The sequence below is a fragment of the Kogia breviceps genome, chromosome 14, assembly GCF_026419965.1.
Source record: "Kogia breviceps isolate mKogBre1 chromosome 14, mKogBre1 haplotype 1, whole genome shotgun sequence".
In the NCBI taxonomy this organism is placed as follows: Eukaryota; Metazoa; Chordata; class Mammalia; order Artiodactyla; family Physeteridae; genus Kogia; species Kogia breviceps.
The window spans coordinates 22,494,932-22,520,794 of record NC_081323.1 but is presented as its reverse complement, the minus strand read 5'-3'; the positions used below and the strand labels follow the sequence as shown (position 1 = coordinate 22,520,794).

Below are 25,863 nucleotides of genomic sequence, written 5' to 3'. Positions count from 1 at the left end.
TAGGGCTTCCCTGGTGGCGCAGTGGTTGAGAGTCCACCTGCCGATCAGGGGACACGGGTTCGTGCCCCGGTCCGGGAGGATCCCACATGCCGCGGAGCAGCTGGGCCCGTGAGCCATGGCCGTTGAGCCTGTGCGTCCGGAGCCTGTGCTCTGCAATGGGAGAGGCCACAGCAGTGAGAGGCCCGCGTACAGCAAAAAAATAAAATAAAATTACTATACTTTAAAATAATGATGACTGTAAACATTATTTCAAGATAACTGTGACCACTGTAATGTGATATGAAATTATCTTTGATTTCTATTGGTGACAATGTGACAGGTTCTGCTGACATTGAACTAAAGTGGTTTGTTGCCCATCATCTAAGTTTAAGGGCATCCTGCTTTAGGGTGATTGGGTGACAAACTGTCCTTTGCCTTAGAAGATCTTGAAATGTCAGTATCTTTTCTCTAGAATCCTTCAGAATCTTCTTCAGAAAAGAATCCTCTAGTTTCTTTGGGGGCATGTGTCTGGTTGCTGGCATTCCAGGTGCAGGGTAGAGGGAGCTCGCTCGCAGACTATCATTCACTCCACGCCGTCTGCCATTGACCCTGCCTGGTGGCCTAGGGTCAGAGCATCTAGAGCAGCGCTATTTGGTAAAAATATAATGTGAGCCATGTGCTTTAAATGTTCTAGGAGCTACATTTAAAAAGCAAAAAGAAATAGGTGAAATTAATTTTTGTAAGTTATCTTACACAGTATGTCCAAAATAGTAGTGTTTCAACATACAGAATTATTGAGGTGTTACATTCCTTTTCATGCTAAGTGCTTAAAATCCAGTGCATATTTTACTTTATGTACATCTCAATCCAGACAAACAACATTGCCGGTGCTCGCTTGCTGCAAATGGCTGGGGGCTGTTGTATTGGATGGCGCAGATGAGAAGAATAAGCCTGGGTGGGCGTGCGCGGATACTACCTTAGTGACTCAGTGTTGGTGCAGCAGGTTAAACTTTTCTGTACTACACTTAATTCTAATTCTTTCTAGATTGAGAAGATGCTTACCTGCTAAGCATATGTCACGCCAAACAGTATTGGTGTTACCTTCCTGTAATATTATGGGGGGAGGGGTGCTCTTTCAACATGAGGACATTTCTTAATAAGCAGCCCTCAACCCCTGCTGTTGAACCCAGCCTCTGGATGGAGCCCTTTTCACAGCCCTACATCAGTGACTATAACTTAAAGATAGATGTAGTCACGTTTCTCTTTCCTTTAGATTCAAGATAAAGATTCTGACTGCTCATGTAAATCAGTAACGCCCATGCAGGTGGCTGTGTCTCGAGTGGATTTTGTGTTATACCACCATCCATCTCCAGAACTTTTCATCTTCCCAAACTGACACTCTGTACCTATTAAATGCTAACTCCCCATTCTCCCTCTCGCAGCCCCTGGCCACCACCATTCTACTTTCTGTCTCTGAATTTGACTACTCTGGGTCCCTCATATAAGTGGAATCATATGGTCTTTGTCCTTCTGTGACTGGCTTATTTCACTTAGCATAATGTCCTCAAGATTCATTCATGTTACAGCTTGCATCAGAATTTCATTCCTTTATAAGGCTGAGTAATATTCTATTGTACGGAGAGACTACATTTTGCTTGTCCATTCATGTGTCCGTGGATGCTTGGGTTGCTTCCATATTTTGTCTGTTGTGAATAATGACATTTCCTATCTCTTAGGACCACCGTTCTTCGTTGACACCACCATGCTTTCTGATCAAATTGTGTACGTCCACCCAAGGCCCTGTCTGACTTATGGCCACAAGTTTTAATGTCACTGTTCTTACATATGTGGAAGAGCTTCACCAAGGAGGTGCCTCAAGGAGACCATGATACCTTCATATCGTGCAGAAGCTTGGAGGATATTTACAGGCAGGGGGAGAGGACAGGGATTCCAGATGGAGGGAGTAGCACGTGCAAAGGCAGGAAGGGCAGGGCAGGTCCAGGAATCACAACTGAAGAGAAAGGGGTGGGAAGAGGGGGATGGTGGGTCGCAAGAGGAGGAAGCTGACTGAGAGGGGCCTCAAATATCAGATCAAAGTATTGGGCATTACCCTCCAGGCAGGGGAGAGCAGCTGGGGGATGTGGAGCAACAGTGAGATGGTCAGATTTTCTTTTTAGAAAGATCACCCTTGATTGCTGTGTGGAAAAAGCTTTGGAAACAGGGAGACCAGGGCGGTGGGGTGGAAGAGGAAGGAATGGGTAAACAAAAGAAATTTTCTGAACGTTCTGAATGGACCGGCTAAAGGGGCACAGGGTTGGAGTCAGGTGGATCCCTCCAGCTTCCCTGGTTTGGGCCACAGGTAGATGGAGAGAGAGGTCATTAACTTGAAAGAGGGAGGCAGAGGCAGGGCATGCTTGGCTGGATAAGGAGGGGCTCTTGGGGAAGCAAGATTACAGAGGTCAAGTTGTGCAGATGTCTTTCTTGCTGTTGAAGGAGATGCGGATGAAATGAACGCTTCATCCTAGTCTGTGGGAACTCCTGTGGCCAGGGTGTTGATCAGGATCGTTCCAGAGTGAGTGGAGAATCAGAGAGCCTTGAACGCTGGGCAGCCTGCCATGAGCCAGCACTCGGCATTCATCGTCTCGTTTACTCGCGGCCATCCAGTGAGGTTGGAGCTATTAAAATCGTGTCTTGAAGAAGAAACAAACAAATGGAGGTGAAGTGCTCTGCCACTCAACAGCTGTGTGACCTTGGGCACATCTGAGCCTGCTTCTCCCCATTGTTCAGTGGCAATAATGACCCCACCCTCAGCCTATGGTGGGGGTAAGATGAGACCCTGTGTATGCGGAGTGCTTGGTGGTGAATGGCAGCAGCCGTGCCTGCTGCGGCTGCTCTCACCATCACCCTAACTTGTGGGTAGATGCAGCCCAGGCCAGGAGCTGAAAAGGCCACACCTCTAGCCTCAGCGCTGGGAGATGAGAGGTGAACAAGGGTAGACATAGAGCTAGCAGCCTGAGGGAAGGGGCCTGCCATCCCATTTCCCCAGCTCTGGCGAGGACAGAAACTAAGAGACCTTGGGCGAGTCACCTCAGTTCTCCAGGCCTCCGCTTCCTCACCTGTGAATTGGGTGGACCAATACCAACCCCACAGGACTATGTGTTAATGTAAGATTAGAAACACAAAGCCCTTGGCAAGAACCCAAGAGGTGGTAGCACTTATTACGATTGTCGTTGTTAATGTTGATATTAATATTACTAGAAACAGGCATTGTAGCCTCCTCCACTTTCACCAGTGGGCAGTCCTGAGTGCAGGTCTCCTTTTTAGGATCTCCCCTAAAGAACTGGTTTGTGTGTAGAGGCATATACAAGGACGTCTTTGCTGTATTATTTGTAATAAAGCAGGCCCCTCACTGCCTATCACTAAGTGTTCAGTTACCTTTGTTGCATAAAAAGTGACCTCAAACTTAGTGACATAAAACAACCAGCATTTTACTATGGTTATGGCTATAACGGTAGGTCAGCAATACAGCAGGAGCATGGCAAGAACGTCTCATCTCTACTCCAAGATGTCTGGGGCCTCAGCTGGGCTGACTCAGGGCCTGATATCCGAGGGAAGGAATTACCTGAAGGTAGTTCACTCACATTCCTTGTGCCTAGACCAGAATGACCTAAAGACCAGGACTGCTTGCCGGGGCCCCTGTGTATGTCTTCTCCACGGGACTTTGCTTCCTCACAGGCAGCCTCGGGGCAGTCAGACTTCTTACCTTTTGGCTCCGGGCTCCAGGCTAACAAGGCTGCCTTGCCTTTGATGACCTCGCCTCGGAAGTCACCTGGGGTCTCTACTGCTGTATTTTACTGGCTACAAGAAGTCACAAGCCCACCCAGATTCAAGGACGGGGAGAATCAGACCCCACCTCTTGATAGGGGAGTGTCAGGGTTCTAGAAGAACTCGAGAGACAGGAGCCACTGCTGGGGTCATCTTTGGAAAGTACAGTCTGCCACAACACAGAACCAGTTCAGTCTAATATGCAGCAGTTACGAAGAGCGCTTTTACTACTGAACAGTATGTTGTGAAGTTCTGTCTAGTTTGACACATACAGATCTGCTTCAGTTTGGTTAAATTCTGTGAAGTGTTCAGTGAGACACATGAAGTATTGGATTTTCACGTTCCTGATGAGGGGTGTTTAGGTGTTTTCAGGGTTTTATCAGCATCTTGGCACACGTCTTTCTTGGCATCATGTGAGAGAATCTCTCTAGGATGCTTACCTTGGACAGAATTGCTGGATGGATGGAAACACATGTTATATTTTAATCAGTTCTGCCTGATTGCTCTCCAAAGAGGTTATACCAGTGTATCCTTACACCGACAGTGTTGGAAAATTTCCATTTCTCTGATACCCTCACTGATGCTTGATCCTGTCAGACTTTAATTACTTGGTAAGTGGAAAAGCATATCTGGTTGATTTATTTTGTATTTACTTTGTTATTAGAGAAGCTATGCATATTTTCATTAATTTATTGGCTCTTTAAACTTTTTCTCCTGTGAATTGCCCAGATAGTTCATTTTTCTATTGCATTGTCAGTGTTTTTAAAATTGATTTGTAGTTCTTTATATATGTGGATACTTAATACTATATCATATATATATTCTATTTTATTATATATATATATATATATATATATATATATATGCATGCTTGTGGAATCTTAGTTCCCCAACCATGGATTGAACCTGGGCCCCCTGCAGTGAAAGCACCAAGTCCTAACTACTGGACTGTCAGGGAATTCCTAAAATTAATGATGTCTTTATCACCTTTTTTTGCTTGTTTTTTTGGCCATGCCACGTAGCTTGCGGGATCTTAGTTCCCTGACCAGGGATCAAAACCTGGCCCCTGCAGTGGACCACCAGGGAATTCCTGAAATTAATGATATTTTTATCACTATTATTTTTAATTTTAAGTTCATATCTTTAAATCTTCTACACCTTTGATTTTTTTATTGTGGTAAAATTTATCATCTTAACCATTTTTAAGTGTCCAGTTCAGTGGTATTAAGTGCATTCACATTGTTGTACAGCCGTCACCACTATCCATCTCCATAGCTCCTTTCATCTTGTAAAACTGAAACTCTATACCCACTGCACCATAACTCCCTATTCTCCCCTCCACCCCTGGCAACCACCCTTATACTTTGTCTTTATGATTTCGACTTATAAAAATAGCATCATATTTGTCTTTTTGTGATTGGTTTGTTTCACTTGGCATAATGTCCTCAAGGTTATTCCATGTTATACCATATATCAGAACTTCATTCCTGTTTATGGCTGAATAATATTCCATCGCATGTATATACCACATTTTGCTTATCCTTCATCCATCAGTGGGCATTTGGGTTGCTTCCACATTTAAGCTACTACTGTGAATATTGAACATGGTCCACAAATATCTCTTCGAGTCCCTGCTTTTAATTCTTTTGGGTATGTACTCAGAAGTGGAATTGCTGGATCATGTGGTAGTTCTATTTTTAGTTTTTTGAGGAACCACCATACTGTTTCCACAGCAGCTGTGCTATTTTACATTCCTGCCAATAGTGCACAAGAATTCCAGTTTCTCCACATCCCTGCCAACACTTGCTGTTTTGGTTTTTTTTGATAGTGGCCTTCTTAATGCATATGAGGTGGTATCGTAGTTTTATTTTTAATTTTTATTGGAGTATAGTTGATTTACAATGTTGTGTTTCAGGTGTACAGCAACGTGAATCAGTTATACATATACATATATCCACTTTTTTTCGATTCTTTTCCCATATAGGTCACTACAGAGTATTGGGTAGAGTTCCCTGTGCTATACAGTAGGTCCTATTAGTTATCTATTTTATATACAATAGTGTGTGTATGTCAATCCCAATCTCCCAATTTCTCCCTTCCCCCCTTTCCCCCCTGGTAACCACAGGTTTGTTTTCTACATCTGTGACTCTATTTCTGTTTCGTAAATAAGTTCATTTGTACCATTTTTTTAGATTCCACATATAAGTGATACCATATGGTATTTGTCTTTCTCTGTCTGACTTACTTCACTCAGTGTGACAATCTCTAGGTCCATCCATGTTGCTGCAAATGGCATTATTTCATTCTGTTTTATGGCTGAGTAATATTCCATTGTATATATGTACCACATCTTTATCCACTCCTCTGTCAGTGGACATTTATGTTGTTTCCATGTCTTGACTATTGTAAATAGCACTGTAATGAACACTGGGGTGCATGTATCTTTCTGCATTATGGTTTTCTCCAGATATATGCCCAAGGAGTGGGATTGCTGAATCAAAGGGCAACTCTATTTATAGTTTTTTAAGGAAAAAATTTACATTTCCACAAACAGTGTAGGAGGGTTGCCTTTTGTCCACACCCTCTCCAGCATTTATTGTTTGTAGATTTTTTTTTTTCTTTTTTTGTGCGGTACGCGGGCCTCTCACTGTTGTGGTCTCTCCCGTTGTGGAGCACAGGCTCCGGACGCACAGGCTCAGTGGCCATGGCTCACAGGCCTAGCCGCTCTGCGGCATGTGGGATCTTCCCGGACCGGGGCATGAACCTGTGTCCCCTGAATCGGCAGGCGGATTCTCAACCACTGCACTACCAGGGAAGCCCTTGTTTGGAGATTTTTTGATGATAGCCATTCTGACTGGTTTGAGGTGATACCTCATTGTAGTTTTGATTTGCATTTCTCTAATAATTAGTCATGTTGAGCATCTTGTCATATGTTTGTTGGCCATTTGATTTTTTTTTTTTTTGGAGAAATGTGTGTTGAAGTCGTTTGCCCATTTTTGAATCAGGTTGGGGTTTTTTTGGTTGTTGTTTAAGTTTTAGGAGTTTTCTATATATTCTGAATATTAATCCCTCATCCAGATATATGACTTGCAAATATTTTCTTCCGTTCTGTGAATTACCCTTTTACTCTGTACATAATGACTTTTAATGAACAAAATTTTAAAATTTTCACGAAGTTCAGTTTTTCTTTTTTTGTGTCTGTGTTTTTTTTGTTTTTTGTTTGCGGTACTCGGACCTCTCACTGCTGTGGCCTCTCCCATTGCAGAGCACAGGCTCCAGACACGCAGGCTCAGCGGCCATGGCTCATGGGCCCAGCCGCTCCACGCACGTGGGATCTTCCCGGACCGGGACATGAACCCGCATCCCCTGCGTTGGCAGGTGGACTCTCAACCACTGTGCCACCAGGGAAGCCCAGTTTTTCTATTTTTTTGTTGTCTCCCTGTGCCTTTGGTGTTAGAGCTAAGAAATTGTTGCTAAATCCAATGTCCTGAAGCTTTTGTCCTATATTTTCTTATAAGAATTTTGTTGTTTTAGGTTTTAAATTTAGGTTCTTGATCCATTTTGAGTTATGGTATCACATAAAAATCTAACTTCACATTTTTGCATGTGGATATCCAGTTTTATCCACACCATTTGTTGAAAATATTGTTCTTTCCCCATTGAATGGGCTTGGTACCCTTGTCAAAAATCATTTGATCATGTTTGCAAAGGTTTATTTCAGGGCTGCTATTTTATTCCATTGATCTATATGTCTGTCTTTAGGCCAGTATCACACTGATTTGATTATTGTGGCTTTGTAGTAAGTTCCGAAATCAGGATGTGTGAATCCTCCTGTTTCATTCTTTTTTAAGATTTTTAATGTTTGGGATGCCCTGAGATTCCATATGAATTTTAAGATGGATTTTTCTATTTCTGAAAAAAACATTATTGGAATTTTGATAGGAATTGTATTGAATCTGAAGATTGCTTTGGGTAGTATTGACTTTTTAACAGTATTAAGTCTTACAGTTCATGAACATGGGACTTGTTTCCATTTATCATATCTTCTTAATAACTACAAAACAGCAGTGTTTTGTAGTTTTCATTGTGTAAGTCTGTCACCTCCTTAATTAGTTAATTCCTAAATATTTTATTCTTTCTGATGCTATTGTAAATGGAATTGTTTCCGTAATTTCCTTTTCAGGTTGTTTTTTGTTTGTATTAGAAATGCAACTGATTTTTGTGTGTTGACTTTGTATTCTGCCTACTTTGCTGAATTCATTTATTAGTTCTATCGGGGGTTTTTTTGATGGAATCTTTTGGTTTTTCTACGTATAAGATCGTATCATCTTCAAACCGAGATAATTTTACTTCTTCCTTTCCAATTTGGATGCCTTTTATTTCTTTTTCTTGACTAACTGCTCTGGCTAGAACTTCCAGTCCTATGTTGAGGTGAAGTGATGAATGTGGGCATCCTTGCCTTATCCTTGATCTTAGAGAAAACACCCTGGAGTATGATGTTTGCTGTGGGTTTTTCATGTATGGCTTTTATTTTGTTGAGGTAGTTTCATTCTGTTCCTAGTTTGTTGAGTGTTTTTCTCATGAAAGAGTTGAATTTTGTCAGATGCTTTTCGTGCATCAATTGAGATGATTGTGTGGTTTTTCCCCTTCATTTTATTCATGTGGCATATTACACTGATCAGCTTTCATATGTTGAACCATCCTTGTAATAAATCCCACTTGGTCATATGTATAATCCTTTTAATATACTGCTGAATCCTGTTGGCTAATATTTTGTTGAGGATTCTTGCATCAGTGTACATAAGGGATAATGGTCTCTAGTTTTCTTGTAGGGTTTTTTTCTGGCTTTGGTATCAAGGTAATGCTGGATTCATAGAATGAGTTAGGAAGTGTTTCCTCCTCTTCAGTTTTTTGGAAAAATTTGAGAAGGAGTGGTGTTAGTCATCTTTAAATGTTTGGTAGAATTCAGCAGTGAAACCACTGGGTCCAGGGCTTTTCTTTGTTGGGAAATTTTTGATTACTGATTCAAAACTATTCAGATTTTCTCTTTTCACGATTTAGTCTTGGTAGGTTTTGTGTTTCTATGAATTTGTCCATTTCATGTAGGTTATTCAGTTTGTTGATGTACAGTTGTTCTAGTACTCCCTTATAATCTTTATTTCTGTAGAATTGGTAGTAATGTCCCCACTTTCATTTTTTATTTTAGTATTTGAGTCTTTTCCTTTTTTCTTAGTCTGTCTAGTTAAAGTTTTGCCAGTTTTGTTGATCTTTTTGAAGAACCAACTTTTGGTTTTTTGATTTTTCTCTGTTGTTTCCCTATTCTCTATTTCATTTAACTCTGTTCTAATCTTTAATATTTCCTTCCTTCTGCTAGCTTTGGGATAGTTTGTTCCTACGTTTTTTTTTTTTTTTAAAGAGTACATAGTGGTGACCTTTTTTTTTTTTTTTTTGCTGCATTGGGTCTTCATTGCTGTGCATGGGCTTTCTCTAGTTACAGCTAGCAGGGGCTACTCTTTGTTGTGGTGTGCGGGCTTCTCCTTGTGGTAGCTTCTCCTTGTTGTGGAGCACAGGCTCTAGGCACGTGGGCTTCAGTAGTTGTGGCATGCAGGCTCAGTAGTTGTAGCTTGCGGGCTCTAGAGTGCAGGATCAGTAGTTGTGGTGCATGGACCTAGTTGCTCTGCGGCATGTGGGATGCTCCTGGATGAGGGCTCACTGGAGAGACGTTTTGAAGTCTCTGCTTTCCTCACTGATTAGTGATGCCAGTCAGTCATAACCACTGCCAGAATGCTACACACACAGGGGTGTGTTTCTCAGTTCTATTCTGTTCTGCTGCCCTTTTGTCTATTTCTGTGTTAATACAACTTTTAATTGCCATAGTTTTTTAACATGCCTTGGCATCTGATAGGGTGAATCCCCTTCCTTATTCTTTTTGTTCAGAAAGAAAAAGTCTATTTATATCTTCATTTTTCCAATACCAATTTTAGAATTAGTATATCAAGTTCCTCAGAAAAATCTTCCTGGGTCGCTGACTAGAAATAGAGTTTATAGATTACTTTGGGAAAAACTGATACCTGAGAAATATTGAGTCTTCTTAGCTATGAATGAAGTTTATCTCTCCATTTATTCAGACCTCCATTTTATATCCTTCTATTCAAGTTTGATTAATATATCTAGGAAGGCCTTATGTATATTTATTAGATTTACTCCTTGGTACTTTCTAGTTATTGATTTGGTAGTAAATGAATTTTAATATTTGCATACTCTAATTAGTTATGGTGAGACCTCTACATTGATCTTGTGTCCAGCAACCTTGTACAACTCTCAGTCTTCTTAGATTCGCATCATAAATGATGATATTATTTGCTCTAGTGGCAATTTTATGTCATTTTTATTTATTTATTTATTTTTTATTTTTTGTGATATGCGGGCCTCTCACTGTTGTGGCCTCTCCCGTTGCGGAGCACAGGCTCCGGACGCGCAGGCTCAGCGGCCATGGCTCACGGACCCAGCCGCTCGGCGGCATGTGGGATCTTCCCGGACCGGGGCACGAACCTGTGTCCCCTGCATCGGCAGGCGGATTCTCAACCACTGCGCCACCAGGGAAGCCCTTTATGTCATTTTTAAAGATTTATCTATTTTATTTTTTTAATTTTTGGCTGCATTGGTTCTTTGTTGCTGCGCGTGGGCTTTGTCTAGTTGCGGCGAGCGGGGGCTACTCTTCATTGCGGTGCATGAGCTTCTCATTGCAGTGGCCTCTCTTGTTGCGGAGCTCGGGCTCTAGGCTCGCAGGCTTCAGTAGTTGTGGTGCGTGGGCTCAGCAGTTGTGGCTTGCAGGCTCTAGAGCACAGGCTCAGTAGTTGTGGCACACAGGCTTAGTTGCTCCGCAGCATGTGGGATCTTCCTGGACCCGGGCTCGAACCCATGTCCCCTGCATTAGCAGGTGGATTCTTAACCACTGCGCCACCAGGGAAGCCCTGTGCTTCTCTTTCTAATCTTACTGTGTCTCATGTATATCGTCTAACTGCAAGAGTGTCAGGACATTGTGCGATAGTGGGAAGAAAGCAGCATCCCTCCCTTGGTCCTGACCTTCATTCACTCAGTGAGTATTTACTGAGTTCCTACCATATACAGGCCCTATTCTAGCTTCTGGGGATGTAGCAGAACAACACAAGGTCCCCGCCCTCGTGGAGCTTACATTCTCATGGGGAGAGACAGAAAATAACCAACTTAAAACGTATCATATGCAAGATGGCTAGACATGCAACAGAGAAAACAAAGCACAGTAAGAGCAGGATAAAGCGTGCTGCCTGGCTGGGGGCAGTGTTGCCGTCCCACGTAGTGTGGTCAGCGAAGGCATCCCAGATAAGGTGACCTTGGAGCAGAAACCTGAAGGAAGGAAGAGAGAAGAAGTCTTAGAGCTCTGGAGATCAGAGAACTCCAGTGGTGGGCAAGCACTCGACGTGTTCTAGGGCTGGGGCAGGCGGCCAGTGTAGCTGCAGGAGTGAGCAGAGAGAGGTGGGGGGTGGAGTCCGTGTGGTGGGGCCTCAGAGGTGTCAAAGACTTGGCTTTGACTCCCAAAAGAGAATGTGTTGGAGAGTGCAATGTGACATTCTTTTTTACAGGATTAATCTAGTTTCTCTGTTCAGAAGACAGTGGGGGGAGGGGCACAAGTGGAAGCTGGGAAATGAGTTAGGAAGTAACATAATCTGAGAAAGAGGAGATGGTGGTGGCCAGGGAGCATTTAAGGGAGGGGTCAGATTCTGGGTATACTTGGAAGGCAGAGCAGGATTTCCTGATGGATTGGATATGGAGTAAGAGTGAAAGGAGTCCAAAATGGTTTGGAGTCTGAGTGACGTAAAGGATGGCGTTGCCACTGCGATAGGGAAGACTAGTGTAGATGTTAGGAGAAAGGTCAGGAGTTCAGTTTTGGACATGTTTAATTTGATACACATTATTAGGTATCAGAGTGGAGAAGTGAAGCAGGCAGTTGGTATATGAGTCTGAGGAGAGGTCCAGGTTGGAGATCATATTTGGGAGTCATCAAAGTATAGGCAGTTCAGGGCTTCCCTGGTGGCGCAGTGGTTGAGAGTCCGCCTGCCGATGCAGGGGACACTGGTTCGCGCCCCGGTCCGGGAAGATCCCACATGCCGCGGAGTGGCTGGGCCCGTGAGCCATGGCCACTGAGCCTGTGCTCCGCAACGGGAGAGGCCACAACGGTGAGAGGCCCGCGTACCGCAAGTATAAGCAGTTCAAAAATGAGATGAGAATTCTCAAGCAGAGAGAATCAACTGTGTCAAATGCTTTTCTGATGGACACAGCAGGTCAGACTTAGACATGCAAGGTCATTACAGACTTGAAGAGCTGGTCTGCTTTGGAGATGGTGGGGAGTGGAGGGAGGGACAGCCTGATTGGAGAAGGATTAAGAGAAAATAGGAGTGACCGGGAGACCGCAAGTATAGACAACTCCATTGATGAGTTTTTCTGTATGGGAGCAGAGAAATGAAGGGATATACGGGTCAAAGGGGGAGGGCTGGAGTTTTTGTTATTCTTTTTATTTTTAAATGGAATGATACAGGCATGTTTGTATATTGTTGAGAATGAACTTGTAGGGAAGGGGGAATTCATCATGCAGTAGAGAAAGGGGATAACTGTTGAGTGATATTCTTAGGTAGGTGAGAAGGAACCGAATTAACGCCCAAGTAGAGAATACATAGTTCCTCCGTAGTGACAGGAGGAAGGTGTTTGGGAGCACTCTAGCGGGAGAGCAGAATTATCACCGCAGAGTGAGAAAGTGGGAGGGGGCATTGGGAGGTTTGAGGAGCGTCTGAAACGGTCGTCTAGGAGACAGTCATCTAGGAGAGCGCAGGCGCCACTGAAATGAGGCTGTAGAGGGAGAACTGGGCAGGGGGGTGTTAATCCAAAAGATTAGCTTGTTTTTATTTTGTCGTCAATGTAATTGTGTTGTATTTAGGGAATTGTGTATCACAGCACTTTCTGTAAAATGGTGAATTTGTCCATTTCTCCTTAAAATTCTGTCAAATTTTGCTTTATATTATTTTGAAGATATCTTAGAGGCATCAAGTCTAGAATGTAATATTTCTGGTGAATGTTTAGTGATCCACTCTCCCTATTTTTCTGGATGTCTGTTTGTGTTTTGCCTCAAAGTCTTATTTTATGTGTTATGAGTATTGCTGTACCAGCTTTCCTTTGGTTAGTGTTCATCTGGTATACCGCTTTCCATCCTTTTACTTTCAATTTTCATGTGCCTCATAATGTCTCATAATCAGCATATACCTGGATTTTGTGTTTTGTTCAGTGTGTTGATTTTTATTTCAGAAGTAGAAAATGTCATCCATTTACAACGGGATTTCACTGTTTGGATTTATTCCTACCATGTTATTTTGTGCTCTTCATTCTACTTTTTCTGTTTAATTTACTATTTATTTTTGGCTGCATTGGGTCTTTGTTGCTGTGCGCGGGCTTCCTCTAGTTGCGGCGAGCGGGGGCTACTCTTCGTTGCGGTGCACGGGCTCCTCATTTTGGTGGCTTCTCTTGTGGAGCACGGGCTTTAGATGCATGGGCTTCAGTAGTTGTGGCACGCAGGCTCAGTAGCTGTGGCTTGTGGGCTCTAGAGTGCAGGTTCAGTAGTCGTGGTGCACGAGCTTAGTTGCTCCGCGGCATGTGGGATCTTCCCAGACCAGGGCTTGAACCTGTGTCCCCTGCATTGGCAGGCAGGTTCTTAACCACTATGCCACCAGGGAAGACCCGTTCTACTGTTTTGAGTTTTCTATTTTTCCTCTCTCTTTTCTTGCTTTCTTTTGCATTAACACACCTCTCTCCCCATTCCCTTTGCTATTTTGAGGCTGTGTTAATTGGGATTCGGTTTGCCTATAATAACATTTTTTAAAAAAGAAAAGAAAAAGTGGTTTGAACAAGACTATTTATTTCTCTCACATTCAAGAATGTCTGAGATAGTAATGCTGGAGCCCCAGGCTTCTTTTTTCTTGAGGTTTGATGTCGTAATTGGCTTCCATTCACACGATCTTTTCATTTTTCCAAGTGGCTGCTGGATTTCAGAACCCCAAGTGCATTCCAGCAGCAAAGGAACCAATTGCAAAAAAGAGCAAGCCGGCCCCTGCACACCACTTCCACTTCCCCCCCTTTGACCAAGCTACTCACAGCTTGTTGCAAGGGTAGCCTAGGAAATGCCTGAGTTCGGGCTGCCATATGCCCAAGTTAAAAACCACAGGTCCCCACAGATCACTTGTTTTCAGATGCCTGTGCAGTGCTTGGTAGACAGAGCGTGCACATTATAGAGATATGACATCACACTATCAGCAGAAGTCCTTATTCCAGTCCTGATGCTAGTAACTTGTGTGACTCTAATACTTTGCATACCATACCTCATATTTTCCATTTGACAATACTTTGTCCTGGAAAATTCACAGTATGCCTGAGAAATTTCTGTGTTTTATTTCATCTGAAAAAAGTTGCTATTTGACACGAAGGAAAAAAAAAAGGTTCTATTTCTGAGGGAGAAAGAGAAACAAATACTGGGGACAACTAGCCATATCTGCCACAGAAGTTACACACTGTATTTCTGTTCTTTGAACCCTTAAAACTTTAAGTTACTCAACATCTTTACCTTTCTCCCAAACAATGCAAGAACCTTAAAATATGATTTATCTAATTGTTTTCTTATGGTTTAAAACCTCACAAATTATTATATAATTTTCAACTATATAATTACAGATAAATCTAAATATATTCATGTGTAAATAATAATTATCATATGTTTATCATTTTCTTTGCTTACCCTTCCTTATCTCAGATCTTCCTCTTGGATCATTTTCTTCTTTGCTGAGTTCATCCTTTAGAACTTTCTTTAGTGAGAACCTGAGAACTGGCATTAACTCTGTTTTTATTTATCTGAAAATCTTTATTTTGCTCTCATTCTTCTTCTTAACCTTTATTTTCATTGTGAAATATACATGCAAAGAGTCGACAGAGTGAAGAAAAATAATAAAAAGAACACTCCTGTACCCACCAACTAGTTTACAAAATGGAATATTACCAGTGTCTTTGAACCCAGTGAGACATCACCCTCTTTCTGCTATGGCAGAATGCACTATTCTGAATTTTGTGTTAATTATAGCCTTGCTTTTCTTTATACTTGTACCACATATATGTGTGACCCTAAGGAATATGCTGTTTAGTTTTGCCTGTTTTTGAAATTTATATTAATAGAAGCACAGTGTATGTATTCTTCTGAGGCTTGCCTTTTTTGATTCAGCCTTGTTTTTGAGATCCATCCATATTAATGCGTGTACCTGTAGTTCATTCTTTTCATGGATATGTCACATTCCACTGTATGGATATGAATATACCATCGCTTATCCATTCCACTGATGAACACTTGAGTGGTTTCTAGTTTTTGGTTGTGAATAATTTTTTATAACAGTACTGAGCTGTAATTTATATACCATAAAATTCACCCCTTTAAAGTATACAAAATAGCTAAAGTCGTTTTTAGCACATCCACAGAGTTGTGCAACCATCCCTGCTACCTAATTTTAGAACATTTTCATCACCCCAAAAAGAAACCTTGTACCCATTTAGCCATCATGCTGTACCCCTCTAAATCACTAATCTGCTTCATTCTCTATAGATTTGCCCATTCTGAACATTTCATATATATGGAATCATACAATACGTGGTCTTTTATGTATGGATTCTTTCACTTTGCATAATGGTTTTTTTTTTTTTTTTTTGGTTTTTGTGGTACACGGACCCCTCACTGTTGTGGCCTCTCCCGTCGCGGAGCACAGGCTCCGGACGCGCAGGCTCAGCGGCCATGGCTCACGGGCCCAGCCGCTCCGCGGCATGTGGGATCTTCCCGGACCAGGACACGAACCCGTGTCGGCTGCATCGGCAGGCGGATTCTCAACCACTGCGCCACCAGGGAAGCCCCTTTTTTTTTTAAGGTTTTTTTTTTTTTTTTTTTTTTGCATAATGTTTTTGAAGTTTATCCATGTTGTAGCATGTTTCAGCACTTCACTCCTTTTTACTGCTGAATAATACCCCATTGTATGGATATATTGCATTTTGTTTATCCATTCATCAGTTATTTCTACTTCTTGGCTATTATGTATTCTTTGAAACACAACAGTTTAATTTTAGTGAAGTTCAGTTGTTTTTTTTTCTTTTGTTGCTTGTCATTTGGTGTCAATTCTAAGAAGCCATTGCTAATCCAGTATTGTAAAGATTTACTCCTGTTTGCCTTCAAGAGTTTTATAGCTTTAGCTGTTACATTTAGGTCTGTGATCTATTTTGAGTTAATTTTTGTATATGGTGTGAGGTATTGGTCCACCTTCATTCTTTTACATTTGGATATCCAGTTGTCCCGGCACCATTTGTTAGGGAGACTGTTCTTTCCCCATTGAATGGTCTTGGTACCCTTGTCAAAAATCAGTTGACCATAAATGTAAGGTTTTATTTATGATCAACTGATTTATTTAAGGGTTTATTTCTGGACTCAGTTCTATTCCATTGCATTGATGTACATGTGCATACTTATGCCAGTACCACACTGTCATAATTACTGTGGCTCTGTAATAAGCTTTGAAATTGGAAAGTGTGAGTCCTCCAGCTTTACTTTTTAAATAAAAATAAAAGAAGTTTATTGCCAGCTCTCAGGTTCTCACTAAAGGAAGTTCTAAAGTTCATAGTTCATTCTTGCATTTCCATATGAATTTTAGAATCAGCTTGTCAGTTTCCGCAAAAAAGGCAGCTGGGATTTTATTTTAATAGGGATTGTGTTAAATCTGTAATTCAATTTGATGAGTGTTGCCATCTTACTTTAAAGTCTTCTGATACATGAACATGGGCTATCTTTCTATTTACTTAGGTTTTTGAAATTTTCTTTTAATAATATTTTGTAATTTTCAGTGGACAAGTCCTACATTTCTTTTGTTAAATTTATTCCTAAGTATTTTATTCTGTTTGATGGCATTGTAAATGAAATTTTCTTAATTTCATTTTCAGATGTTCATTGTTACTGTATAGAAATACAATTAACTTCTGTATATTGATCTTGTATGCTGCAACCTCAGTTTTTTGGGGAATTCTTCAGAATTTTTTACATATAAGAGCATTTAATCTGAGAATAGAGATTGTTTTACTTTTTTCTTTCCAGCCTGGATTCCTTTTATTTTGTTTTTTGCCTAATGGCCCTGGCTCCAACACAAAGTTGAATAAATGTGGCAAGAGCAGGGGCATCCTTGTTTTTGTCTCATTCCTGATCTCAGGGATAAATTATTCACTCTCACACCATTAAGTTGATATAAACTGTGGGTTATTATGAACATATTTGACCATGTCTCCTCTACAAGAGTTCTCTAAGGTATATACTGGGAAACGTTTGGGTCACAGAGTATACCTGTGTTCAGGTTTATAATAAATGCCAAATTGTTTTCCACAGTGATTACACCAATTTATTAGTCCCTCAGCACTGTGTGAAAGTACCCATTGCTCTACATCTTTGCTTACACTTAGTATGTAATAGGTTTTTTCTTTCCCCCAATCCACAGTTATAAAATAGTGGTTATAATTTGCATTTAATTGGTTACTAATGGCATTGAGCATCTTTTCACATATTAGCCATTTATGTTTCCTCCTCTGTGAAATGCCTGTTCATATTTTTTGCTCATTTTTCTATTAAGTGGTCTTTGTCTTAGTGCCTCATCGGTGATCATTACATATCTAGATTCTGGAACCTTTGTCAGTTATATGTATTGTAAATGTCTTCTCCCAGTTTGCAACTCATCATTTTTTTAATAGTATCTTTTGAATGAATGGATACTTTTAATTTTAATGTAAATTTATCAATCTTTTCCTTTATGGTTTATACTTTTTCGTATGTTAAGAAATCCATCCTTCTCCCAAAGTCAAAAAGATATTTTACTGTTTACTTGTAACAGTTTTCGAGTTGTCTTCCACATTTAAGTCCTTGATCCCTTGGAATTAATTTGTCTGCATGGAGTGAGATAAGGCTCTATGTTAATTTTTTCTCATTGGATAATAATGTTCATCCTTATCCTGTTGATATGCAGTACAGCCCTGACAAATATCAGGTTTCCTATATGTGTTGATCTATTTCTGAGCTTTCTATTCTGTTCATTAGTCTATCCCTAGGCCCAAATCTAACTTTCTTCATTGTTATAACTGTCTAATGAATCTTGATAATTGGAAAGACAAGTTCCCCAAACCTATTCTTCAAGAGTCTCTGGCATAGGCTCTTTGCTTTTCCATATAAATTGTAAGACTCAGCTTTTCAAGTTCCATGTTGAGGTTTTGATTGGAATTATATTAAATGTGTAGATCAGTTTGGTGGGAAGTTGACATGTTTATGAATAATTCTTTTCTATCCAAGAACATGATTATGTCTCTCCATTTATCTAGGTCTTCTTTAGTGTATTTCATTTAAATTTATATTTTCCACATAAAAGTTTTACATATTTTTTGAAGATTCATTAGATTAGTATTTTAATTTTGGAGGGATGTAAGTGGTATTTTTTGTTACTGTATTTTCTGTTTATTGTTGATGAAATGCTCTTGGCCTTTCTATTCATCTTATATCTAGAAATCTTGCTGTATTCTTACTTTATTTGTAAATAAGGAATTGCTTTTAACATTGTACCATTGAGTATGATGTTTACTATAGGTCTGTTGTAGATACACTTATTCTGGTTAAGAAAATTGTTGAATTTAATGAGATTTAGTATATCTATTTAGATAATATTTAATCTGTAACGTGGTAAATTTTAATGATAGTTTTTTTCTCCTTTCTTGCCTTCTTTTTGGATTAATCAAGTATTTATTTCTACTTTTTTCATGTTAGCTTATTATTCTTTTAACAGTTACTCTAAAGACTACAACGTGCATCCCTGACTTTGTAAAGACTAAGTTAGTACCTTTACCACTTCACAGATGATGCAAGGACCTTAGATCACTTTTTTATCCCCCTCCTAACCTGTGTACTATTGCTGTTAAGTATTTCAGTTCTATATATATGTTCTAAATGCCACAAGACATTATTTTTGTTTTATACTATCAGTATTTACTTACCCACATATTTACTCTTTCTGGTACTCTTCACTCCTTTATTTCTTTGCTTCTAGTTAGGATCATTTTCCTTCTGCTTGAAGAACTCCCTTTAGTATTTATTTTAATGCAGTATTTGTCTCAAAATGTCTGTATTTTTCCCTCTTTTTTTGAACAGTATTTTTTTAAAGTTTCCTCCAGGAGGCAGGCTTTTGTTTGTTATTATTTTTTAATTTATTTTATTTACTCTTTGGGCCACACCACGTGGCATGCGGCATCTTAGTTCCCCAACCAGGGATCAAACCCGTGTGCCCCCTGCAGTGGAAGTGCGGAGTCTTTAACCAATGGACTGCCAGGGAAGTCCCTGAACAGTATTTTTGCTAAGTATAGAATTATAGGTATGTATTGATCTTCTTTCAAAACTTTATAAATATGTCTTTATGTCCTGGTTTCCAGCCTTTCTATTGAAAAGTCAACTGTCAGTCTTCCTGCTGCTGCTTTGAAGAATAATTTCTTTTCTCCCCTTTGTCTGCTTTTAAGATTTTTTTCTCCTGTGTTTGAGTTTTATCCATGTTACTGTGATACCTAGGTATGGTTTTCTTTGTATTTTTCCAGTTTGATGCTCACAGGGTTTCTCGAATCTGTGGCCTTAATAACTCTCATCAGTTTCAGAAAAGTCTTGGCCATCTTTTCCTCAAATTTCTGCTCCATGTTATTTCTTCTCTACTTGTGGACTCCAATTACACATATTTTAGACTGCCACATCTTATGCTTCTTCACTCTCTCTTCTGTATTTTCCCTTTTTTTTTCTTCCTCTGGACCTCAGTCTGGCTATTTTCTACTGGATTATTTTATAGTTCAGCTGTAACCAATCTATTAAACCTATCTATTGCAGTCTTAATTTCAGTTACTCTGTTTTTTAGTTCTAGAATTTCCACTTGGTTCTTTTTGATAGATTTCTGGTTCTTTGCTGAAATTCCTCATCATGTCATATATTTTCTGGGACATATTCACAGTCATTTTAAAGCCCTGGTCCAATACCTCTAGTACCTACATCCCCTATAGTTCTTTTTTTTTTTTTTTTTTTTTTTTGCGATACGCGGGCCTCTCACTGTTGTGGCCTCTCCCGTTGCGGAGCACAGTCTCCGGACGCGCAGGCTCAGCGGCCATGGCTCACGGGCCCAGCCGCTCCGCGGCATGTGGGATCTTCCCGGACCGGGGCACGAACCCGTGTCCCCTGCATCAGCAGGCGGATTCTCAACCACTGCGCCACCAGGGAAGCCCCCCTATAGTTCTTTTACTTTCTGCTGATTTTTCTCTTTTGGTGTGCAGTCATCTGGTCCTACCTCGTGGCATGCTTGGTAATTTTTATTCAATGCCAGAAACTGTATATGAAAACTACAGAGATAACTTGAAGCTCAGGATGATTTTTTTTTCAAAGGCGATTTTCTATTCTTTGAGAACAAATTTACTTTTGCTTCTTGCAGACAATTAGAGTAGGGCCAGACCAACTTAATCTAATATGGGATTGAGCTGATTCAGAGCTGGGTTTTGTGACAGCCTGGGGTGTTTCCAAGCCCTTCCTCCATGGCAGACACTGAGCTCCAATTTTTGTTTCTCCCCCATCTTAAGACTGCTGGAAGCTTTGCTCAGCTTGATGCGCTTTCCCCCAGGTCCTGTCTGCTCTGGTAGCTCCAAATTCCAGTCTTGTTCTCCCTGTCCCCATGGAACTGCCACAAGTTCTGCTTAGCTTCTCAGACTCTGAACCACCACTTTCTGCTTGGCTTCTTAGCCCCTCAGCCTTGTGCTTATAAACTGGGAGATGCCTTGGGGTAGAAGGCAGTACAGAGTATCAGACTTGGCTGAATATAGTTTCCGTTCTCACTGACATCTTAGCCTCTCAAATTCTGGTTGCTTTGGTAATTTTTTAATACCTTGAGAGAGATTTTTTTGTTGTTCTTGGTATTTTATTTAGGTTTTTTTTTTTTTTTTAATTTTTCTTGGTGGGAGGGTTCAGTTTGTCTGATAGTAACTGGTTTTTCATAGCCAGAATCAGAAGTCATTAGAATTTTCTAATGTTGAATCAGTCTTGTATTACCAGAATAAACCCAGCTGAGTTATATTATTTTAGTACATTGTTGTACTTTTGTTAATATCTGATTTAATAATTTTGCCTTTCTTCAAAGGCAGAATTACTTGGCTGGTAATTTTCCTTTCTCATCCTTGTCCTGTTTTAGTATCAAGGTTATCTAGCTTCATAAAATGAGTTTGGGATGGTTCCTTTATTCATATTCTAAATCATCTCTCTGAATAAATTTCTTTTCTTCCATCCTCTCTGTCCTTTTAGAACTCTGATAGATGTATTTTAAGTTTCCCTCTCTCCTCCATGTCTCTCAGTCACTTTTTTAAAAAGTCTCGGGCTTCCCTGGTGGCGCAGCGATTGAGAGTCCGCCTGCCGATGCAGGGGACGCGGGTTCGTGCCCCGGTCTGGGAAGATCCCACATGTTGCAGAGCGGCTAGGCCCGTGAGCTATGGCCGCTGAGCCTGTGCGTCCGGAGCCTGTGCTCTGCAACGGGAGAGGCCACAACGGTGAGAGGCCCACGTATCACACACACAAAAAAAAAGTACCTAAGTGCAGTCTTAAGTTTAGGAATTCTCAGGAGAGACTTTTCCTTTTATTCCCATCATACTTTTTAAAAAAATTTATTTATTTTATTTTTGGCTGCATTTGGTCTTTGTTGCTGTGCGCGGGCTTTTCTCTAATTTCAGTGAGCAGAGGCTAGTCTTCATTACTGTGCGCGGGCTTCTCATTGCTGTGGCTTCTCATGTTGCAGAGCACAGCCTCTAGGTGCGCAGGTTCCAGTAGTTGTGGCACATGGGCTTCAGTAGTTGTGGCTCACGGGCTCTAGAGCTCAGTAGTTGTGGCACACGGGCCTAGTTGCTCCGCGGCATGTGGGGTCCTCCCAGACCAGGGCTCAAACCCATGTCCCCTGCATTGGCAGGTAGATTCTTAACCACTGCGCCACCAGGGAAGCCCTCCCATCCTACTTTAGACCAAGCCAGGCACATATACCCACTACCTTCTGGGGGTGGAGGGGTCATTTTATCCCCAGCAGCTTAGCTATTCATTTAAGACGTCTTGTCTTGTTAATCTAGCAGGGTAAGTGTTTTGAGCCAGGAGCTTTTTCACTCCTGTCCTCCTTGTCCTTATTAGTTTTCATCAGGGTTTATTCTTTGTGCTGTGTCCATCATGGCCCTTGTTTCTGTGATGCCTGATTTTTCTCTTGCACTAGTTCCAGAGCTGTTTTATCCCCTTCCATTGTCTTGCATCTCTTTTCAGAGCACCTTACCTCTGCTTTGAACTATTGTTTAAATATTTGTGGCTAAATGTCACACTTTTCATCTCTCTGGCAACAACTTTCTGGTGAATGTTCATCTGCCATTTACTGCTCCTATAACATGTTTGGCTCCTGTGTTGGTTCCTTTTTAATAACTAATTTCTGAATGAGGTGAAATTCTTCCTTCATGAGCTTCTGCTGTAAGTAGACCACTGTGGGAGAGGAGCCGGGACTGTGTCCCAGGCTGGTGGGAATTCCTCAGGCATGGTGATGGGTGCAGGGTGTGTTCTTCAGCCTGTCTTCTCCCCAGGCAACTAGAGGGCGGTTACCATGCAGTGTCGTCCTCGTCCCCCTGCCCCGCACCTTTGGTGCTGAACCAGGTTCAGGAATGCTCCTGCTGCAGTCCACACCCCCTTTTTATTTCAAATAAGAGATTATTGGCTTCTCCCCTCAAGTTATGCTACTTTTGAGAACTCAGAACTGCCACCTTTATCTGAGCCTTTCAACCCCAAGAATCATCCTTGTGTGGGTATCACTGCATGTGGCAGCCTTCCTCGTATACTACGTTCGAGAGTTCTGTCAGGAGACGGTTTGCATTTTGATTTCTTGTTTATACTGTTTTGCTTTTCAGTGATTTCTAAGGGGGTTAGGAGGTAGTACCGTCTTCCTGCCACCACTTTTTAAGCCTGGAAATCACACTAAGAGATTTCAACCTTGTATTCCTTGTCTAAACACTTAATGGTGAACTCTTCTGTTGGATTCTCTTTGCTTTAAGACTTTTATGTTCATAATGAAAGTGCCCTATTCTTGGCATGTCCTATGTTCTCTCAGGGCTCCTGAAAATTTGATGTGTCATTTTCCGTTTATTTACTCTTAGGAAGAATTTGAATGTATAAAATGGATTATCTATTCCTGGAAGGTTTTGTAAAACCTCAGCTGTAAAAACTACATAAGCCTGGTTCCTTTTTCTGGGGAAGATTTTTAACTCCTGCTTCAGTTTTTTAAAACAGTTATTGGAAAAAAAAAAAAAAATTAAAAAAAAGTAAAACAGTTATTGGCCCAATCAGATTTTCTATTTATTCTTGAGTCTATGATAGTAATATGTTTTCCTGAAAATTTTTTCCATTTAAACTTAGTTTTCAAATTTATTGCCATAAAATGTCCTTAGCAACTAGGGGATGGGGCTCACTTCCTATGTCTGGTTTGCATTTTTCACAGTGAGAGCAGGTTAACGTGTAAATAAAAGGAAGACTGACTGCCGTCACCAAATACTGATGGGCATCCTAGGGCGGGGGGGGGGGGGGGGGGGAGGTGAAAGCCATGACCCTGATCCCGCGTTCCACCCCGGCACGTCCTGTGCTCTGCTCAGTCTTTTTCCACCTTCTCTTTCTCAGTCTTAGGGAAAGTCCTCAGTGCTGTGGGCAGTGCCCAGCTACTGATGTCACAGAAATTCCAGCAGTTCCGGGGCCTCTGTGAGCAAAACTTGGTGAGTGTGATTCTTCTTCTTCCACAGTGGGTCTTCTAGCCAGATCCCCTGGCTGGATTAGCCTCTAAGCCTCTGTGACCTCCTCTCTAACATGGAAAAGGTGCTGCTTCCTCATGGCGTTGGAAAGATGACAGTGGTGCATGTCAGGGCCTAGCACAGGCAAAGGGCCAGGAATGGTCCTTTCAGATCTCTACTACCTTCTGAAATAGAAAAGTGAACTCTATGTAAAAACAGCCACATGAAAGTTAAAAATCAGTTAGCACTGATTTATTTATATACAACATACTCTATATCTAAGAAGACAGTCAAGGTAAGAACTAAAGAAATAACCACCACGAGGCTTGGTGGGTTTCCCTCTCCTTCACCCTCGCCACTAGGCAGCAGCTTTTCCTGTGGAAGCCTCTTTCCATCTGGCAGGGGTGGTGTACCCCCAGGGCTGGAGAACAGTGGTGAGTGTTTGTCTCTAGGACCGGTAGGGGTTTGGGCGTTCACCGGGGAAGTCCTGATGAGGAATGTGCTGTCAGAGAACAGGATGATGGGCTAGAAACCACACGGATTCTGTAATCACACCCACCTGGGAGTGATCCTGCCTCCTCCCTGTAAAATGATGGGCTTCCCTGGTGGCGCAGTGGTTGAGGGTCCGCCTGCCAACGCAGGGGACGCGGGTTCGTGCCCCGGTCCGGGAGGATCCCACGTGCCGCGGAGCAGCTGGGCCCGTGAGCCATGGCCGCTGAGACTGCGCGTCCGGAGCCTGTGCTCCGCGATGGGAGAGGCCACGACAGTGAGAGGCCCGCATACCGCACACACACACAAAAAAGAGACGAGTTGCCTGCCTGGCATACGCTGAGGCCGTGAGGGCCTTCCTCACTGTAGCCCTACAGTGGTGGCGAAAGCCTCCGTCCCCATGTGTGTGCAGGACCCACTCTCATGATAGGACTGTCTCTCTCTCTCTCCCAAAGCTCTCCACCATCAGGGCCAGCAGTAATCAGGAACTGGGTTCATTCGCTCATACAGATACTGACCCGACCCTGGGAACAGGAGAGTAAGACCAGGCCTCAAGATAACCCAACCAGGGCTGGCAGAGCTAGGAGACAGTACTTGGGATGGGGTGCAGGATAAGCCTCTGCCCTGCTTGCCCCACTGATCCCCGTCTGTCCCACAGAACCCTGATGCCAACCCACGTCCAACAGCCCAGGACCTGGCAGGGTTCTGGGACCTGCTGCAGCTGTCCATCGAGGACATCAGCATGAAGTTTGATGAACTCTACCACCTCAAGGCCAACAGCTGGCAGCTGGTGGAGACCCCCGAGAAGAGGAAGGTGAGCATGGAGCAGTGCGGAGGGGAAGTCCAGGGACAAATTCCTGGTCGGCAATAACGCTGGCCACATCGGTCAGTGCTGCTTGGCTCCCTTCTCTGTGTGTCGTCTTTGAGCTGGGGGCTCACGTCCATCAGTGTGCGGGGTCCATGCTCGGCGCTCGTCCAGCATGCCACTCGCTCTGTGTAGTTGAGGCTGCCCCCCCGAAGCATGCCTTCCTGCCCTGCATGTTCAGAAAGTGGGAGACGTATGCCCACAGCCCAGGGCACTAGCGTAGACACAGCCGTTGGAACCCTGGCGGTAGAAAAACGGTCCTTCTCCTAGGACCACGCTGCCAGGAGTACAGGGGTCTGGATCCGATTCTGCCTCCTGGGCCAGCCTCTTCCCTGAGGCTCAGGCTTCCATCTGTAAAACAGTGGCACCCAATGACCCCTTTGGTTATTGGCCACTGGACTGTGACCCTTGTGAGTTCTGATCCCCTAGAATAGCATGTGAAATGTGACCTGGGAGTCGGAGGCCCTGAATTTAAATCCCATCTCTGGCTATATGATTCCTGCGTGAATTTCAGGCTCTCAGTGGTTCAAAGCAGGGGTGGGAAGAGGTGATCTGTCTGTCCCTTCCTACTAGAACGTTCTAGGATTGTGAGCTTGCTTTTTGCTCCTATGCCTTGTGCTATTCCCACCATCATCGCTTCTCGTGGCTTCCTGATTCCAAATGTGTGTTGCTTGTGCCCGATGCAGGGAAGCTGGGGTGGAGGCTCCAGCTGCCAGCATACGGTGGGTGGTAGCGCCACACAAAAGCTGGCACCTTTATTTTAT

General features: G+C 42.2%; 1 protein-coding gene across 12 annotated transcripts in view; it reads left to right on the top strand.

Annotated features, from left to right (window-relative positions):
- The window catches only part of DLGAP4 (DLG associated protein 4), a 140,689-nt gene that overhangs the window by 112,954 nt on the left and 1,872 nt on the right, over positions 1-25,863 (top strand). For 7 of the 12 annotated variants that reach the window (XM_059037985.2, XM_067012201.1, XM_059037983.2 and 4 more), the window contains 2 exons: positions 23,639-23,730; positions 24,893-25,048. In XM_059037985.2, the coding sequence (XP_058893968.1) occupies positions 23,639-23,730; positions 24,893-25,048 (248 nt within the window). Of the gene's footprint in view, positions 1-1,715; positions 1,894-2,472; positions 2,583-23,638; positions 23,731-24,892; positions 25,120-25,863 lie in introns of those variants that run through there. The other 5 variants (XM_067012204.1, XM_067012202.1, XM_067012203.1 and 2 more) reach the window with 3 other exon arrangements.